Source organism: Dermochelys coriacea, chromosome 20, assembly GCF_009764565.3.
Source record: "Dermochelys coriacea isolate rDerCor1 chromosome 20, rDerCor1.pri.v4, whole genome shotgun sequence".
Classification (NCBI taxonomy): domain Eukaryota; kingdom Metazoa; phylum Chordata; order Testudines; family Dermochelyidae; genus Dermochelys; species Dermochelys coriacea.
Genome location: NC_050087.2, coordinates 17,861,892 through 17,880,116, shown reverse-complemented (window position 1 = coordinate 17,880,116; position 18,225 = coordinate 17,861,892). Strand labels below are relative to the sequence as shown.

General features: G+C 63.1%; 3 protein-coding genes across 6 annotated transcripts in view; 1 reads left to right on the top strand and 2 right to left on the bottom strand.

Moving 5' to 3' along the window:
• Positions 1-117: 117 nt before the first annotated feature.
• CDKN2D (cyclin dependent kinase inhibitor 2D) lies at positions 118-3,019 on the bottom strand. The gene is made up of 3 exons (XM_038378771.2): positions 2,949-3,019; positions 2,488-2,645; positions 118-1,859 (listed from the first exon to the last, which is right to left on the bottom strand). Exons 2-3 carry the CDS (start codon positions 2,629-2,631, stop codon positions 1,500-1,502), a joined length of 504 nt encoding a protein of 167 aa, XP_038234699.1. The 5' UTR covers positions 2,632-2,645; positions 2,949-3,019; the 3' UTR covers positions 118-1,499.
• Positions 3,020-4,822: 1,803 nt separating this feature from the next.
• Positions 4,823-18,120, bottom strand: AP1M2 (adaptor related protein complex 1 subunit mu 2). 3 transcript variants are annotated; one of them, XM_043506369.1, is made up of 12 exons: positions 17,764-18,120; positions 10,502-10,658; positions 10,209-10,276; positions 9,639-9,769; positions 9,243-9,390; positions 8,844-8,970; positions 7,755-7,897; positions 7,387-7,458; positions 6,572-6,730; positions 6,118-6,243; positions 5,333-5,408; positions 4,823-5,089 (listed from the first exon to the last, which is right to left on the bottom strand). In XM_043506369.1, exons 2-12 carry the CDS (start codon positions 10,620-10,622, stop codon positions 5,067-5,069), a joined length of 1,194 nt encoding a protein of 397 aa, XP_043362304.1. In that variant the 5' UTR covers positions 10,623-10,658; positions 17,764-18,120; the 3' UTR covers positions 4,823-5,066. The 3 variants fall into 3 exon arrangements, with proteins under 3 accessions (XP_043362304.1, XP_043362303.1, XP_038234981.1); XM_043506368.1 differs by lacking the exon at positions 17,764-18,120 and adding an exon at positions 14,873-15,346; XM_038379053.2 differs by lacking the exon at positions 17,764-18,120 and adding an exon at positions 11,605-11,797.
• Positions 15,438-18,225, top strand: part of SLC44A2 (solute carrier family 44 member 2) — a 39,324-nt gene continuing 36,536 nt past the window's right edge. Inside the window, exon 1 of one of the 2 annotated variants that reach the window (XM_043506366.1) lies at positions 15,438-15,581. In XM_043506366.1, coding sequence (XP_043362301.1) covers positions 15,554-15,581 — 28 coding nt within the window. In that variant the 5' untranslated portion in view covers positions 15,438-15,553. The remainder of the gene's footprint in view (positions 15,582-18,225) is intronic. The other variant, XM_038379051.2, reaches the window with a different exon arrangement.

Below are 18,225 nucleotides of genomic sequence, written 5' to 3'. Positions count from 1 at the left end.
CAGAAAAGTGCATTGAGATCCTAATTCCCAACCTCTGTGGCAAGACAGCTGCAGGGAACCCACCCATGCTGCTAGGGCTGCCATCTCTGCCGGAAGGAAGACCCAGGAGTCATAATCCACAAATATTAATTTAATGGTTAAAAACATTAAATTATCCCCCAACATTTCCTCCAAAGCACAATAAATAGAATCTGGTTTAATCTTTTCTCTGTTTTAAAAAAACCACTATATACACAGCACAGATCCACCAATTCATCCCGGGAAGAGGCTGCTGCCGGAAGAATCAAGCTCAAACGTTTTCAACGCAAAGACAATTCTGTTTCAAACACACGGGCGCTTGCGGGGAAGGGACGCTGCTCGCCCGTCCCTGAGGGGCCTAGCAGAGGAGGGACAACACCAGCCACCATCCCCCAAACCGTGGCTGGAGCGTGGCTTGGCAAGACCACAGAGCCCAGCGTGAGCTGCATTGCATGCTGGGATGTGTAGTCTCTAGGGCAGCCTGGACCGAGTCGGGGCGGGAGGCACAGAGCTGATATTGAGCTGGGACGGGGCGTGGAACCCCATGGGCAACGTGAGGCTCTTGCCGGTGGGATGCCCTCTTTAATAGCAGCCCCATGCATTGCCATGGGGGATCCCAAATGCCGGCTGGCCCTAGACATGGGTATTTGTCCCATAGCCCCAACTCAAGTCCAGCCCCAGGTGGGGTGCCAAGCACCTGCTGTGCTGACACAGGAGCAGCCCCCCACTGTGCTGGGCTCTAACCCCCTGCCCCCCTCATCAGCTTGGTCCCATTAACCCTTTGCATGCCGCAGTTCCCAGTGCCCCCCACCAACTCCCCGCCCCTCCCGGCTGGGTTCAATGCAAAACGGACACTCACAAAATAACACTGTACAAGGCGGGGGAAGGGGGGGTAGACCGGCAGATACGGGGGTGGGGAGAGACCAGAGAGCCCTGTGCATGGAGCTCTCTCCTAGGGAGCCACACAACCCCCCCCCACTGCTTTGCGCTGAAGTGGGAGGGGGCAGGGAAGGTCCGGCTTTGCAACTGAAGCACCGTTGTGTCACCGTGCCCTCCCCACACCGCAGACAGGCTTTGCAGCATGGCAGGTACTCCTCCTGGCTGCAAGGTTAGCAAGCCACCCAGAGGTTTGAGTTTGAATCATGGGCAGCAAAACCAGGCTTCCCCCCACATACACACACAGGTCAGCCATCCGGGAGGGAGCGGGGAAGCACCCACGGCAAGGAGGACGGGGTGGGGAGAAGCCCCCCCCACTTGGGAACATCCTAGGAGGGGAGAAAAGCACCCACAAAAAATATAAATAGAAACAACAGTGAAAGTTAAAGACGAACTCTGAGGTAGGTGGGGGTCGGGAGCTGCCTTTACACGGGCCGGGAATTAGGACGGGAGGGGGCAGGCAAGTCCCTTTGGGGCGGGTGCAACGGTGGGACTGGGGATGTCCCAGGAGGATCGGTGCCACCCACCTCCTGCCCAGGAAGGTGTTACGCGGGGGCAGAGAGGTGCTGCTCCAGAATGGCCTCGAGGCGTGAGAGGCCCAGGTGACGGGCAAGCTCCAGTGGGGTGCGCCCCTCGGCATCACGGTGCCGCAGGTTGGACTCGGGCGCCAGGTACCGCACCACCTCCATGTGCCCCTCCCGGACAGCCACGTGGACAGGCAACGCCCCCGCCCCATCAGGCACGTTGACATCGGCCCCGTGCTCCACCAACACGCGCAGGGTATCCAGGAAGCCGGTGCGGGCGGCGTCATGGGCGGGCGCCCGGCCGGCCTCGTCCTGGATGTTGGGGCTGGCGCCCTGCTTCAGCAGCTCCTCTGCCACAAACGTGTTGCCGAACATCATCACCTGGGCAAGTGGAGGGGGGGGTGTCACAAGTAGCCTCAGGGGAGGAGATTTGAACCCAGGACCACGAGCCCCCCCCGATGGGCAGCTGGGGACTGCGCCCGTGCCCCAGAGCCCTCAGCCCGCTCTAGGCAGGGGCGGTCAGGGACTGAGACTCTAACCCAGGGCCCCCATCCAGTGAGACCTGGAGCCAGGCCAAGTGGCAGCCTTCGGCTCTGGTGGCTGTGTCAGGCGCGGCCCTTGTTTGGTCTGCACCCCCCCAGCTGTTTATAAACATCGCTCGTTTGGGAGGCACCTGGGGGATCAGTGTAAACCCAGGAGGGGCAGCCAGAAGGCAGGAGGGGGGACCCACGAGGGCACTGGGGGGATGGGATCTGGGTGCTGGGGGGGCACGCGCACACGAGGGCGCTGGAGATGATGGGGCAACAAAAACTGGGACCCACGCTGGCTTCCCAGCCCTTTCCGGGAGGGAGAGCCCTTAGCTGGACAGCCTGGCCACAAAGGAGCTGGGGGTTCCCTCACCCCAACCTGCAGCTGGGATGGGGGCGCCAGCTCTCCGTGGGGATCCCCCAAGCGCCTGGTGGGGGCGCCCCGGGCTCCAGCCCAAGGGGGAAGGCGGCGGGGGCCCCACCTGCAGCGCCGTCTTGCCGAAGCGGTTGTGCGAGTCGGGATGAACCAGCTCCTGGTGCAGGAGGCGGCGCAGCTCGGCCAGGTCCCCCCGGGCGGCGGCTCCGCTCAGCCGGTCCCCGGCGCTGATCTCGTCCCCCAGCAGCATGGCCGGGCGGGGACCTGGGGGCGCACACACCGGGGGGGTCAGCCCGTAGCCCGGCCGGGGATCGCCCTCCGCCCGGCTTCCCCGCGCCGGCCCGGCCCCTCCCGGGACACCCCCCTTCGCACCATTCCCAGCGGCTGCCCCCCATTCCCCGCCCGGGGCGCTCCGCGGCCCGGCCCGGCCCGGCCCCCCCTCCGGGCTGCCCCGCCCGGGGCTCTCCGCCCAGCCGCATCCCCGGCTCCCCCGCACCCCGGCCCGACCCCCTCTCCGGGCTGCCCGGCCCCCCAGACCCCGCCCGGGGCTCTCCGCGCCCCCCTCACCCTGCTGCGGGTCGTCTGCGGCCAGGGAGCGGGGCCGGCGGCTGCGGCACTGGGGAGGGGGGAGGGCGGAGCTGGGGGGGGCGCTGGGGGCGGGGCGGGGCCGGGCTCAGAGAGGCTGGGGGTTGGGGCCGGGGCGGGTCCCGCGCTCGGCTCCGCCCACGTGGCCGCCCCGTGTTTGTTTTTCTCTCCCAGCTCCGAGTTCGATACATTGTATCCGAACCGCCACCGCCCTGGCCACGCCCCCTCCCCGGAGTGGCCAATCAGAGCCCGGCTCCGGGCAAGCTCTTGGAGCCTGTCGCCTTCTGATTGGCCGCTGGGAGGCGGCGCGGAGGGCGGGGCTCCCTGATTCAAACGCAGCTTCGGGCGGGAAGGAGGCGGCGGCGCCGGAGTGACTGGGACCCCCTCGAACCACCCTGGGGGGGGCAGGGACCCCCCAGCCAGACCCCTTCCTCCCGACCCGTGTCCCAGTGACCCCCCCGCCCCGTCTCAGTGAACCCCCAGCGGCTGGGACCCCCCTTCTGCTACGAGACTCACAGACACTAGGCCCCCCCGGGGCCAAGCCTCCCAGGCTGTGTGACCCCCTGGGGCTGAAGCCCCCCACCGGAGGAGCCTCCCCCGGCTGATGCTCTCTGCCCCCACCTGCTAGGAGCCCCCCATCCCATGGACCCCCCACAAATACCAGGAGCCTTGCCGAAGTTCTGGCACCCCCTGACCTGGGCTGTGCCCCCCCGACTCCCTCCCGCAGCCATGCTCTGTGGGGAAGGGATCGGCAGCAGACCCTGCATAGGGGGACAGGGCAGCAACTGACCGGACCAGAGGAAGCAGCTGATTGTGGCAGCCAGGCAGCGACTCCCCAGGGGAAGGGCGCTGCGTGCCCAGCTGCCATGCCCCAGCCCCCCTAGATGAAGCGTGACAGACAAAGCACCTGCCCCATATGTTGCATTGGAAGATGGGGGGCCAGCCCCCTGCGATCCAGCTGGGCACTGCATTACCAGTGTGGGGAAATTCCCAGGCCTTTCCTGTGCTGCCCCACGGCGAGAGGGGGAGGATACGTTCCTCTCCATGCCGGCCAGTTCAGAGCACCCATCCATCCTGCCTTGCTCCTGCCCACACCCCTCCGCCCCCTGGCCCAGGCGCCGAGCTGCGGGGGATCGGCCTTTACTCCCGGGCCATTAATACCCGACTCACAGGCGAGCAGCCGCTGTGTGAGGATGACTGGCAGCTCCAGCCGCCCGGTGCAAAACACTCCCTCGCCTCAGCCCCCGCTTTGCCGGGACACGGCGCCGCAAAGCCAGCAGGCCCAGGGAGGAGCCGCAGGCCAGTTTGGAGCCAGGCCCCGGTTACCTTTCTCCACCAACACTGGGTCAGACCCTCGCCCTGGGAAATGGAGCTGGCAGGGGACGGGGCAGAACTCAGCAGAGGCTCTCTGCCTCCTGCCCCCCTCCCGACCGATTGCCCCTCCAGCTGATCCATAGCAGGGATGACACATAGGGGTCCACCACGCAGCTGCCATTCGTGGCAGTACAGAGGCCGGCCTGTAGCAGCCAGATACTCCTGCTTCAGAGGAAGGGACCCGGCGCCCTGCAGTGCTGCGACTCCTTGGCCCCGGGGTGCCCTCCTGACCCATTAGAGATTGGGCTCATGCCCAGGAGCAGGTGGGTTTAGATCCCATCCCAGCTCTCGGGCTATGTCATCCTCCCTTGGGTTTCTTGCTGACTGCAGTGGGGAGCAACTGAGGGCAGAACGGGGCCCTCTGCGAGTCCCGCCCAGGTACCAGTGGCACCTTCCAGCCCAAAGGGGTCAGGAGAGCCCCTCCCCGATTCACATCAGACACTCCCCTGGCAACTGGCACTAAACCATCCTCAGAGCCAAGCGAGGTTCACTTCCTCTTTATAAATCGATAGATAAGTCAGGAGATAGGACCGGGCCTGGGGTAGGGGAATTGTCAGAAATTCAGCCCCAGCTGGGGGCAGGACGGCGGACAGCAGCCCAAGGGGAAACGCACAAAATTCTCTCTTAAAAGGGCCTCTCTAGGTTCACAGGGCACTCGCTGCGGTCCGGGGGCTCCAGCCTCCTTCCATCATGGGGGCACAGGATCCCTCGCCGCCCAGCTGGTGCCTACTGGGTCCGGAGCTGGTAATCTGGACCGAGAAAGGAAGACGTGCGTGTGAAATGCGGAGCTGGGGATCATAATGGGCCAAATGGATCACGGGAGCGCAAAGTGCACCATGGCCCGGTGACCCTTCCTGGAATCCGCCCGCCCTCAGTAGACTCTTGCCCCCATGGCCAGGGGGCCAATACAGAGTGAACTTCCCCCCTCTAGGGCTGAGAGGGGAGACCCCGGCCAATGCACCCCCCAGCCGGACAGCCCCTGGGTGACTCACCCCCGCTCTGAGTGATATACCGCACCCAGGGCAGTGCCTGGTACCCGCTCTTCTCGATGATCTTCATGTAGCGCACCTGCCGGGGAAGGAAGACACAAGGCAGGTGGCTATTTGGTGGGGACGTTCCCGCCCTCCACTGGCACCACTGGGGGACTGCTCCAGCCTCCCCACAGCTCAGAACTGTACCCCCTCCCCACAGCTTGCCAGTCACCTGGACCTTCCCTTCTGGCCCCTCTCCAGGGGAAACTGAGGCAGAGGCTTGCCCAAGGAGCTGGGACAGATCCCAGCCCTGGCCTGAGCTCCCTGCATCTCCAACCCATCTGCAGAGTCGCTGCATTTCCCTTAGCCCCCCCCACCCCCCCCAAGACAGCCCAGACTCTGCATTAGGGTCGCATTAGGGTCCCCGGTCCTGGGTCCAGCTCCCCCGATGAGTCGCTTGCCCACAGAACCTCCACACAGCGGCCGTGTCCCCAGCAGGAACGTGAGACCAGAGCAGGTCAGCTCATCTTCCCCAGCCCCCCACCCCCCCCAGGGCCGGGGCAGGCATAGGCAGGATGGCGTGGAGAGACCAGGGTGGGGCAAGAGGGAGGCTGGCAGCTTGGACTGAAGCACCATGAGCAGGGGGAGGGGTGATGGCATGGGAAAGGCTATAGCCCCCCCACTCCCGGGCTTCCCCAGGCCCTCTCCCCACTCCCCACACACCCTGCCCCCCACTCCCCTAGTTCTCACCTCTCCAGATGCAGCCCCCCTCCATCCATATAACCCCCCTGACCGCTCCTGCTTACCTGGATTCCGGAGACGGTGAAGTAGGGGATCTCAAAGCGGACAGCAATGGGTGGCCGCCCCTCCACTTCCTCCTTCTCCACGCTGGGCAGCCCAAAGTGGGCCCGCATCAGGAACTCTTTCCCACCCTGTGGAGACAAGCGTGGCCCTCATGGGGAAACTACGGCTGCAGATTACCCCAGGGCGCCCCATCTCCACCTTCCCACATCCCTGCGAACAGCTGGCCAACCCGGGGGATCAATTCGACCAGGACAGGCAGCAGGCAAGTAACTCGCCCAAGGTTACTTAGCAAAGTCAGTGTCAGAACCAGGGATAGAATCCAGCAGTCCTGGCTCCTAGCACCTGCTGCTCTAACCACTGGACCCCACTCCCCTCCCAAAGCCAGGGATAGAACCCAGGAGTCATGGCTTCCAGCCCTTGCCAGTATAAGGGGGAAGGCAAAGGCCGCTCTCTCACCGGGAACGACTTGATGCTCCAGATGACAATGTTCTTCTCGGGCATGTACTTGGCGCTGCCAACGCTGGTCTTGAACTTGGGGGAGTCGGCGTCGCTGGGGACGGGGACCGAGATCTCCACACCGTTGGCCACCGACTGCTTCTTGAACTGGCCCTTCGCCTTCCCAAGGCAAGGGGGAGACGCAGCGTCAGGGGCTTCCCCCTTCACAGCTTAGCAACCCCATGAGCTGAGCCAGCTGGGGCCAGGGAGATGGGGGGGATGAGGTCAGACCCTCCTGCTACTCAGCCAGGAAGGCAGCGGAGTTACTATGCGGAGGAGTTAATTGGTGGGCCTTATCCTCAGCCATGAGGACACTGGGCCCTGCAGCCCAAGCAGCGCTAGGGGAAAGGTCTCCTGTCTAGGTGCCTGTCCAAGTCACAGCCACCTTCCTGCCCCCGGGGGGAAGGACATGTTAACCCCATGTTACTGATGGGAAAACTGAGGCATGGGGCAGCATGAGTGACACACTCAGGGTCCTGCAGGAAACTGAACCCAGGTCTCATGAATTGAAGGGAGTGCCCTACTCACTAGGCCATCCTTCCCCACTAGAGTCTTACCCCACTGGGGGCATACAAAGCTGTAGGTGTTCATTCTCCTTGGCAGGCTGGGGTGTTTTGTGGGGGTCTCAGTGCAGGCCAAGGGGAGTCCGCACATCCCATTAGCTCTGGGGCATCTGGCACAGCAGTGTGAAAATCTGGGGGGGCGCGAAGGATCGAGGTGCCCTTGGACCCGGTCATGGCAGGTTACCCGCACCCACACCCAGCCCAGGGGCTCACCTTCACCATGATCTCCACGCGGCTGTGGGAGAACTTCTCAATGACCGACTCGATCCAGATGAGGGGCTTCACCTTCCCGCAGGGAGAGAGAGAATGGAAAGTCAGGCACCCCCACCCTGGGTAGTGCCCAGGAGTGGGGCAAAAAGGGAGTCACTCAAAGTCCCACAGTGAGTCATTGGGAGAGCCAGGGGCAGAACCCAGGAGTCCTGCTTCAACCCACTAGATCCCCACCCCCTTCCCAGAGCAGGGACAGAACCCAGGAATCCTGGCTCCCAGACCCCTGCTCCCTCCAGTCTCGTGTCGGACGGGAGCGTGGGGCACAGTGCTGAGTGTGGGTGCTGTGCCCTCCCTGTGGGCCCCCTGCCCACCTGCGTGTTGAGCCGGTAGGACATGAGTTCAAAGTCTCCGTCAGGCGGGATGAAGGAGATGGTGCGGTCGTTGTCGAAGCGCGAGAGCCGCACGCACTGGTGGAACTTGACGTCCTCCAGCTCCACCGACTTGTTCTTGCCACCTGGAACAGCGACCAGAGGGGGCAGCTGTGAGGGGGGTGGCAGAAGGGCTCAGGGGGTGCAACTGGATGTGGGGAGCCCTGCAGACACTAAAGATCTATTGCTCTGTGATAAGAAGCTGAACACCAAGTGTGTGGGGTGTTCCCCCCCGCCGCCATGCCTTGAAGGGCTTAAAACAGCCCTGTGGGAGGGCTGAGAGGGAAAACAGCCACAGCTGTAGCCCGTGTAGTTAGGGCCCAGCTGGCCCTTATAAGAGGGCTGTGCCCCAGAAGGGGAGAGACACTCTCTAGCTACCTAAAGAGAGGAGGATCTGGCTGCTGGGGAAGCTGAGGGGGTACCTAGGGAAGAGCTGGGGAGCTCCAGCCTAGTAGAGCTGCAGGCCAAGGTAAAGGCCCACGAAGGGTACTAAGGCTGCAAAGGAGCAGCCCAGACCTAGACAGAGGCAGCTGGTCCGACCACCCTGGCCAATGATGAGTGGTATGGACTGTGTCTGCTCCAGGGAGCGGGGGCTAGATGATGACTGACAGTAGTCCCTGAGGCAAGGGAGGAGTTGGGGGTCCCCTGGGGAGGGGAGACCCAGACTGAGGGGGTACTGACAGGGAGCAGAGCCCTAGGCTGGAAGGGCATTGGGGTCTGGGGAGGGCACAAGGCCAGCGGCAGGTGAGCCACTGACTGGCAGAGGGTGCTCCTGGCTGAAAAGAGCTAATTCCCTGGACAACCAGCAGGAGGCACTGCAGCAGTGAGTTGTTACCCAAGATGCAGTTTATGTAGGGCCTACAATAACTCAAGGTGCTAAAGGGCACTCTGCCATAAGTGTTGGGGGAGCAGCTGTGGGGTCAGCTTGCCCCTCCAGACAGGGAGCCCCCCCTCCCCTTGTATGTGCTCTCTGCCCCAGGCAGAAGGGGCTAAGCGGTGGTAGGGGCAGGCCGGGGCATCCTGGGTACTCACGCCCAGTCAGCTCAAAGAGCATGCGGTCGTTAAGGCCCAGCCGCAGCTCGGGCATGCCGGAGAGAAATGCCTTCAGCTTGATGGTGCCCACGATCTCGCTGAGCAGGACGCTGCCATTGGTGTTCACCTGGGGGGGCCAGGAGCACGGTCAGCGGAGGGACCCTGTTCCCCTCTCCCGCACTGGCTGGGCACGGGCTCGATGCTGGGCCTTAGCCCTGCCCCCAGGAGCTGGCCACGGCCCTGACACACGCTGGGGCTCCTGCCAAGCTGGGTTGGGGGGCTTGGGCAGCCACCAGCCAGGGCAGGGAGCCACGGCTGGAGTCTAGCTCTCGCTGGGGGCGTCTCCAGCCCCCCAGGACCCCTTGGCCCATCTCCCTTGTGGCCCCAGGCCCTCCTCACCAGCAGGTTCACAGACTCAATGACATCGATGAAAACCTCGTTCTTCTTGTACTTGATGCCCTCGGAGCGCCAGGACACGGCGTTGGTGACAGTGGAGGGCACGTGGGACTTGCCGGTCTCCAGCTTGTTGCCTTGCTGGGTGATGTACCTGGGGATGACGCCCGGTTAAAAGAGCCCCTCCCCTCCCCAGGGCACAGGCTTTGCTGCCCACTCTGCCCCTGGCTGGAGAGATCCTAGTTACACCCGCGCCAGAGGTCCTGCCCCACGAACCCGACAGGAAACTCCTCTCTCTGTACTAGCCTCTGTTTTCTGAGCTTCTCCATTTGCCTTATTTTCACTGGCTGCCTTCCCGGGCCCAGTCATGTGAATCGACTGGCCCCTGCCCGGGCTACTCACTCCTGGAGGATTTTGCTGTCTGTCGTCTGGGGGAACCCAAAATCCATCAGCTCGTCCAGCAGCTCGTAGATGACGACGAAGTTGTCTCGGATGCTCTCCTCCTCCAGCTCCTTAAAGTACTCCGAGAAGACCTGGTAGAGGGGCAGGAGCACCAGCCACTTCAGACGCCACTCGCTCGCCTGCCTCTTCCCAGGGGCCAAGGTAGGATCTCCCTTCCCCGGGAATAACCCCTGGCCCCACTCAGCCAGCTGGGTGGTGCCAGGCCAGGCATGGGGGTGGGAGGAGGTGACCAAGCAGATCTGTTCTGGGATCACATGGAGCTGGGCACTGCCAGTCTGGGGGGGGGCGAGGGGGAATCAAGTGGATCTGTTCTGGGATCAGGCAGAGCTCCAATTTCCAGGGCTTTGCTGCCTCCCCGTGCAGACATCATTGGCTCTCCCAACCCCACTCTGCTCAACTGAAGCGGGGTCCCGGGGACATGATGCTGAGGCTGCAGCCCCTCCCGCCCCCCAGCAGGAGGCGCTGCAGGGATGCGCCTCCATTGGATCCAGCACCGTCCGCATCGCTCACCTCCACCACCTTGTAGAGGAAGGAGTAGACCAGCGAGGCATTGGCGTTCTTCATGGTGGTGGCCACCACTGTGGGGCGAGTTAAGGAAAGGGGGGGGGGGTCACTCCAGAGAGCTGGGTGCTACATTCTGCCCATGCACCCACCCCTGCCCCAGGAGGGACCTGCCCGGGGGAGAGGGGTGAGGCGACTGCCAATTAGCATCATCCATTTGGGGACACTGCACCAGGAGATCACAGGCACCAGAGCTTGCGAAGGTGAGGCGGGGGGGGGGGCAGTTGACGCTGGTAGGATACAGTACAGGTTGGTGTGCTTGATCCAGAGGAAGTGGACTTTGCCGTGGGTCAGCAGCGGGGTCAGGGCCCCCTCCTCCTCCTTCTGCATCAGCAGCGGCATGAAGTGATCAATCTCTGCCATGCTCACGTCCCCCTTGTAGTTCCGGCTGATCAGTGGCTGTGGGACAGAGGATGGGGGTGTGTGGGGACAGGCCTGAGGGACCCCCCATGGGGACCCCAGCAGGAGAGCACCAGCCCTGCCATCCATGGGGACCCACTCCCTACAGTGAAGCTTTCACCCTGTTCCACCATGGGCCGAGGTCTCTGTGGCCTTTCATTCAGGTGAGTAGCCTGGTGGACTCCCTGCTTAGGGGACTCCCCCCTCTGCTCTGGCCTCCCCCACTCTGCCAGGCTCCCCCACAGCACCCATGCAGCCCCTGCCCCACATGACCTGGCAGCCCCTCCAGAGCCCAGGCAAGCAGAGCCCAGAGCTCCATCAGGGTCGGACGAGGCCTTTGTGGGGCAGATTGTTCCCCCACCTGCCCCGGTGGAGCTGGAGCTGGGCATCTGAATGGGAGATGGACTGGCCAGTCCCACCTTGCTCTGGCCATTCTGTGACCTTCATGGGACCCTGTGGGGAGTGGGATGTCCCCCCATCCCTTCACAGCATGCTCCTCCCCACATCTCATCTGCTAGTTGGAGCAGGGGGGCTGGGAGCCAGGACTCAGGGAGGAGAGTGGAGTCTAGTTGTTGGGGGGTGGGGGGGGCTGGAAGCTGGAATCCTGGGTTATCTCCCCAGCTCTGGGAGGGGAGTGGGGTCTAGGGATTGGAGCAGGGGCCTGACAGCAGAACTCCTGGGTTCTAGTCTTAGATCTGGTTCTGTGGCCATGGGTGAGTTTCCTTTTTTCCCCCCCCATGCCTCAGTTTCCAGGACCAGTTGTTCAGAGCGGGGGCCGGGGTGGCACTGGACCAGGGCAGAGCATGCTGGGAGTTCTCTCCAGCCTCCCTTTAGGCAACACTTGCAAAGTGCCCCCTCCCGTTCTCCCCTGCCTGGATCCAGCTGCCTGGGCTGAGCTGGTCGGGGGCTGGAGGCCTCGGCGGGGGCAACAGGGCCCAGGGCTCACCTTGCCTTTGAGGTCCAGGACAAAGACAGCGGAGGCTGACATGATCCTGGCCTGGCCCCCTCCCAGCCTGTGCGCAGCTTCCTCCTTCCTGGCTCCCCGCAGAGTCACCTGGGCCAGGTGAGGGAGCTGTGCCCACAGGTGAGCTGGCCCCTTAAAGGGGAAGTGACACAAATCTGCCGAGAGGAAGGAGGGAGATGGCCACAGAGGCGCCCTGGGGTGGGGGCGCACGGAACCCCTGGGCCCACAGACACCGGGACAGATGGTGCTAGTGGGCTTCCCCCCCCCCACCCATGTGGATCTGCCCTGATCTCTGGGCTGGAGCTCCAGGGGGCTGAGCTGGAGGAATCCTCTCTGCCCTCCAAGAGTCCAGCGACCCCCTCCCCCCCAGTGCTTTGCCCCAAACCCCTGCCCCCTACTTAGCACCTGGGGATCATTCCCGGGGGCAGGCAGAGCCCAGCCCTGGGGCTGTCAGTGTGTGTGGGTGGCTGGGGGGAGGGGGGCAGGCTGGGGGTGGGGTAAGGGAGCTGGGGGGCATTGTGGAAAGATGCGGCAGGAGAGGGGATGGCCTGGGGCAGGGGAATCTCCACAAACTCCTTGCTCTGTCCATGGCCCTGGCCTGGCAAGAATTCCTCAGCCATCCACGTGGGCGCATTCCAGCCCCGGGCCGGGTGACCTCGCCAGCCAGGACAATGGGGGGCTGTGCTGGGCAGGGCCGGTGCCAGCCGGAATCCAGCCTCCTCTGCACCGGGCTATGCGGCTTGGTGCTGATGCCTGGCTCCAGGCGTCAAAGGCGGGTTGTGGAGCAGATGCGGAGGGGCGTGGGAGCCAGGCTGCGCTCAGCAGCATGGCACGAGCCGGGGAATGCAGGCGGGCGGCAGCTGGAGCTGTGGGAGCTCATTCAGCCAATGCCATTTCCCACTGAAGATTCTCCCGGGAGCGTCTAGAAGCCCTGAGCAGATCCGGGGCCCCCCTGGGGCTGGGCGCTGCCCAGACCCCCCCACCAAGATCCAGGGTCCCCCTGGGGCCGGACACAGCATGAGAGATTCCCTAAAGAGCCAAAGCCTGGGCAGGGAAATAGAGGCCCAGAGAGGGATGTGACTTGCCCACGGACACCCGGCAGGGCAGTGGCAGGGCCAGGAATGGAACTCAGGTGTCCTGAGTCTCAGCCCAGCGCCCCACCCACTAACCTGCACTGTCTCTGGGGTATGATGTGCGTGGACCGGCTCCGATCCCTCCTCTCCCCAACCCAGCAGCAGCACTGGACTCTCGGGGCCTTCCCCTGCTCCAGCTCTCAGCCCATCTCCTAGTGGGGTGGGTGCCCACCTCCCATACACCATTCCCTGGTTGGCACCCCCTTGCCAGCAAACTCAGCAGAGAGGAGACCTGCTCCCTCCAGCTTGGGGGGGCCTGAGACCCAGCTGCTGCCCTCCTGTTGCCATTTGGCAGCACTTCATATGCAGTGCCATTGGCATGGCCTGTTTGTTATTGGCTGTATGCTGCACTGGGCACGGCCCCTCCCTGAAGAGTGCCCGCTCTGCTCCCCGGGAGCCAGAAGGCAGCCGAACCCAGGGGCCACAGGGATGATTCCATTACAAAACCCAAACCCGGGAGTTGTGCCCTGCCCAGGTGGGCATCTGGCTTGGCTGCTGCTCCGGGGCTCTGCGCTGGTGCCATGGGGCAGAACTCAGAGCTTTGAGCATCTCTGCCCCTGGCACCAGCCTGATGGAGAGCCAGTCTCCCCAGTATTGGGGGTGCCCCCCTGCCCCCAGGTTCCACTGCAGCTGAGCTGCCTGCAGGGCTAATGGAGTGCCCGGCTCCAGAAAGCAGAGCCTGAGCTGCCATTGCCTGGCTTCCCCATGAGCAGGGGACTTGCCCTTTTCCAAGGGACCTGAAGCCCTCTGCTGGAAGATGAACAAAGGGCCCAGCCCCCACATATCCCTTGTGACGCGTTTCCTGAGCGAGGCAGCAGGGGGTGCTGGTGCTCCCCTTTCAGGGACCCAGGGAGTCTGTTTCCATGCTATGCTGTACCTGCACCCTGGGATCTCTTTAGGGGTGCCCAGTGCAGGAGCCTTGTGGCTGTCCCCAGGGAATTCAGGGAGGTGCAGAGATCAGTCCATTTGGGAAGCAAACCCTGGGGCTTGGCAGCACAGAGATGAGGAGCAAGGTTGGGCTGACAGCCCAGGTGCTGGGGTAGGACCCAGGAAATCTAGGGACAGTTCTTAGCTCTGCCCCAGACTCTCCTGTGGGGCCGTGGGCCTGTCCCTGCATCTCTCTCCGTTCCCCCTCTGTCAAAGGAGAGTGAGCCTGCTATTCTCCTGCTTGGTCTGTCTGGTCTCTTTAGAGTGGAAATAGGGATTGATTGTCTGGGCGGCGCCTGGCATGATGGGGCCCCGATCTCGGTTGGGGCCTCTCAGCACTGCTGAGGTACATATATTATAATAATAATAAGGGGAAGCTCGGGAATCAATCAGAAGCCAGCAATTGCTCTGTGCTGGGCAGTGTGGGCAGATGCTGGTGCCAAGCCCTGGGCTCTTTGCCCAGGGACAGAGCCTTCCATGCTCAGCATGTCTCTGTAAGTGCACGGTGTATATTTGGATGGGTACAAGCATGTTCTGTCGGGGGGACGACCTACGGTGCAGCAGGGCCCACACCCAGGGTAATTGGAGGGGGCAGCAAGCAAGGCAGTTCCAGGCCGTGTGGGAAGAGCTGCTCGCCTTTCACAAGCATTCCTGGATCTGAGGGAGGCAGCGGGACTGCGGCTGGGTGGGGTTGTGGTTGTGAGTTCTTGTCGTAACAGCCAGGATCACAGGCCAAGCTGCGCACAGGAAATATGACCGGCTGGCTCCTTCTCAGGCACTGACATTCATGTGTGCAACCCATGGGCTCTATAGGGCTGTGGGGGCTGCGCACTGCTGAGACCCAAAGAGGTGCAGGCTGGGATCTAATGCAAAGGGCGGGTCCTGGGGGGGGTCTCAGTGCCTGGGACCAGTGCCCCCTCCCCTCCTGCTGAGCTGATGCAGGGAGTGAACTTAACAATGAGTTTTAATTTAAAAAAAAAAAAAAATTCAAACTCTATGGCCTGATTTGTTCTGACAGGCTGCAGGGATGCATGTACACGGACCGATGGCCTCATCTGATACAGCTGGGATATCAGGCTGTATGGACCCATAATAATCTATATGGCATGGCAGGACATGGGATACTGTACTATAGGGACCAGCAACAGTCTATATAGAATGGCAGGACATGGGTGCTGGCCTATATCGACCTGTAAGTCAGATCCATTAGGGAAGAGTTGTGGACACTGAGGCCTGGTCCCCTTCGCAGCCACTTAACGAGCTGGATGGACCCGTGCTGCTGTTCCAGGCTGTTTAGGTTCTTGTCGGTGCGCATCACTGTGGTATCTTTTCCAGCGCTCCGGGAGCGGGCAAGTGGGCCAGCGGACCTGTAATGGCTCGATCCTGCAGGGCAGGAAGGAGGGTGCTGGACTGTATGGCCTGATGGCCCAACCTGGCATGGCACTGGCAGGCAGGGAGATATCAGCCAATAGCGACCGATGAGCTGATCTAGGGTGGAAGATGAGAGATGTGGACTGAAGTTCTGACCTGTAATGGCAGGAGGTTCCATACTGGGCTATATGGACTGATCTATATGGACTGATGGTCCAGTCCAAGGCAGCAGGAGGTGGGATATTGGACTATATGGACTGATGACAGGATGGGGCGGCCATGGGGCGATATGGCCCTGCTCCAGCGGACCCCAACCCCTCTCCTCCCCTCCCCAGGCAGGCGACGTAGGACCCAGGCGATCGGGCAGCCGAGCTCTGGGGGTGTGTCCTCAAACCCCGCCCCCCCGGCGCCCCTCCCCGGCGGCCCCCGAGTTGTGCCGGGCGAGCGGCGGCGGCGCAGGGTGCTGGTGAACGCAGCCCCCCGCGGGGTCCGGGCCAGCGATGGAGAAGGAACCAGACGTGGCATACGGTAACGGGGGGGCTCCGTGGGGCGGGGGAGCTGCGTCCAGGATCGGGGCCCTCCCCCGCCCGCATCGCCGGGCATCTGGGCGGGAAAGTGCCCCAGGGGAGCTGGGGTGGGGCTGCCCCCATCTGCTGGGCTCAGCCTAGGGGATGGGGTGAGCTGGTGTTGTGCCCGCCCACCCCAAGCTATTTCCCCTTAGGGCCCCCCAGACAGCTGGACCATGTAACGCTCAGGGGCTCAGCCCCCGCATTCCCCCCCCCGTCGGGGTTTGGGGCCCGGGTGCCTTTAGAAGGGGGCCGCGCCCCTGGGCTCCCGCTGTCCGTGGGGGGCGGTCAGGCTGGGGGCTGCGGGGGGAACCGGTCCGTTAGCTGGTCCGCTGCATCGCCAAGGGCGAGTGATGGCTGATGGTGGTTTGTGATGGGGAGACGAACGCTGTGGGGCTGGGTCTCGGCTGCTTTGAACGCAAAGATCCCACGGGGTGCAAAGGCAGGAAACCCTCAGTCCTGCCCTGGGGAGGGTGCAATGCAGCCTAGCTGAGAACTACGTCCAGGAGACCCCGACCGAGACCAGGGCCCCGACGCGCCGGGCGCTGCCCAGACCCCTTTAGTTACAGCACTCAGCTGTACTCCCTTTGCGGGGAGCCGGCTCTAACCCACCCCGCAGCGCATATGCAGGTTGCTGTGTGTAGAGGGGGGCTGGGAGCGCCAGATATGTGATGTTACAGACCATTAGTTCCCTCCCGCCTCATTCTGGGTCCCCCAACTGTCAATCGTGTCCAGTTCCTGGGGTGATGTTCCCAGGGGGTGTTTATCCCAACCAGCCCTGGGCTTGGCTGCCACCCAATCCCCACTTCCATTTCCCACAGTGCGGAGCCCTGTGTTTCTAATCACCAGCACCACTTGCTCTGTTTCCTTCCACCCGGACAGACAGGGTAGGGGAAAGGAATGGGGGTGGGGGGGCTGGGCCTGGGGCACGCCCTGGTGTGACAGCCCTGTGAGAAATGCGATGGGCCAGAGCAGCTGACCAGCTCCCCTAGGCAGGTGCCCACACTTGCTCTCCTGCACAAGCAGTGCTGATAGCTATGGGGGGGGGGTCTGGGGCTGCTCCTAGCAGGTCCCGGAAGCAGCTCCTATGCATAGGGGCAGCCAGGGGGCTCCGCTCCACACACTGCCACCGCCCTGAGCGCTGCCCCTGCAGCTCCTATTTGCTGGAAACCACGGCCAATGGGAGCTGCAGCGGTGGTGCCTGCAGACCGGGCAGTGTGCAGAGTCACCTGGCCGCGCCTCCACGTAGGAGCTGGAGAGGGGACATGTCGCAGCTTCCGGGAGCTGTCTGAGCTAAGCGCCACCTGGATCCTGTACCCCTGAGCTGCCCCCCAGTGCCCCAATCCCCTGCCCCAGCCTTGATTCCCCTCTCACCTTCCAAACCCCTTGGTCCCAGTCCAGAGCCCCCTCCTGCACCCCAAACCCCTCATCCCCAGTCCCACCTCAAGCCTGCACCCCCAGCCAGAGCCCTCACACATCGCCTGTACCCCATTCCCCCTGCCCCAGCCTGGAGCCCCCTCCTGCACCCTGAACTCCTCATTTCTGGCTCTGCCCCAGAGCCCTCACCCCCTCCGGCACCCCAGCCCCAATTTCATGAGCGTTCATGGCCCACCATACAATTTCTGTACCCAGATGTGGCCCTTGAGCCAAAAGGTTTGGCCCCCCACGATATAGCATCTTGCCCCTTTCACTGCACAGCACTGTGCAGCCAGAGGGTCAGTCTAGTTATTCCTGTTGGTCACTCATTAGTGATATTGCTGTGGCTACCAAACCTTGGTCCTGAGTGGAGAGCCACTGGGCCAGGCACTGCCCAGACCCCGCTTGAGGTCAGGGCCCTGTCGTGCTGGGCGCTGCCCAGACCCTGCCTGAAATCAGGCCCATTGTGCCAGACACTTCCCAGACCCCGCCCGAGATCAGGGCCCCATCGTACCAGGCACTGTACAAATGTAGACTGGGAAATAGACCCTGCCCCAAAAAGCTCACTCTCAGCCTCCTCCCCAATGCCCAGGACTCCGCAGTGACACCTTGTGGTGGGCACAGAATTTTGACTCTCCTGATTTATGGGGTAAGTTTGAACTGAGGAGATGGTTTCTGCCCCCACCCCCCAATGAGACAGAAAAGGGCTGGGGGCGGGGCACTTTCACCTTCCTGGTGTATAATGAGCTCTTTCCTCTGTCCTGGTCCCCATGCAGGGAGCCCCGGAGCACCCCACCCTGGTGATGCTCTGGGTCTGGCAGCCAGATGGCACCCCAGCGGTTGAGATGTCATCAGCCCGATCTGGGGGGGGTTGTTCTCTCCTGGAGGAAGAACTGTGGTGGGAGCCAGACTGAATCCATCCAAGGAGGTTTCTTGGCTCAGACGGCTGGGGTGATCGGCTGCAGGGCTGGGCTCTGTTCTTCCCTGGAGCCAGCTCTGCGTGTAGTGCCCTGGAGACAAGGTCCAGGTTGCTGTCTCCTCCCTGGAGCTCGTGGGGGTCAGCTCAGCCAGGCCCACACCACCAGCACTTTGTCCCCACACGGGGTTTACACCGAGCTGGCTCACTCCAGCCCAGACATGTCATTCTCTGCAGTGAAGGCAGAGCTGCTGGATGCCCGGCTGGCTTGGGG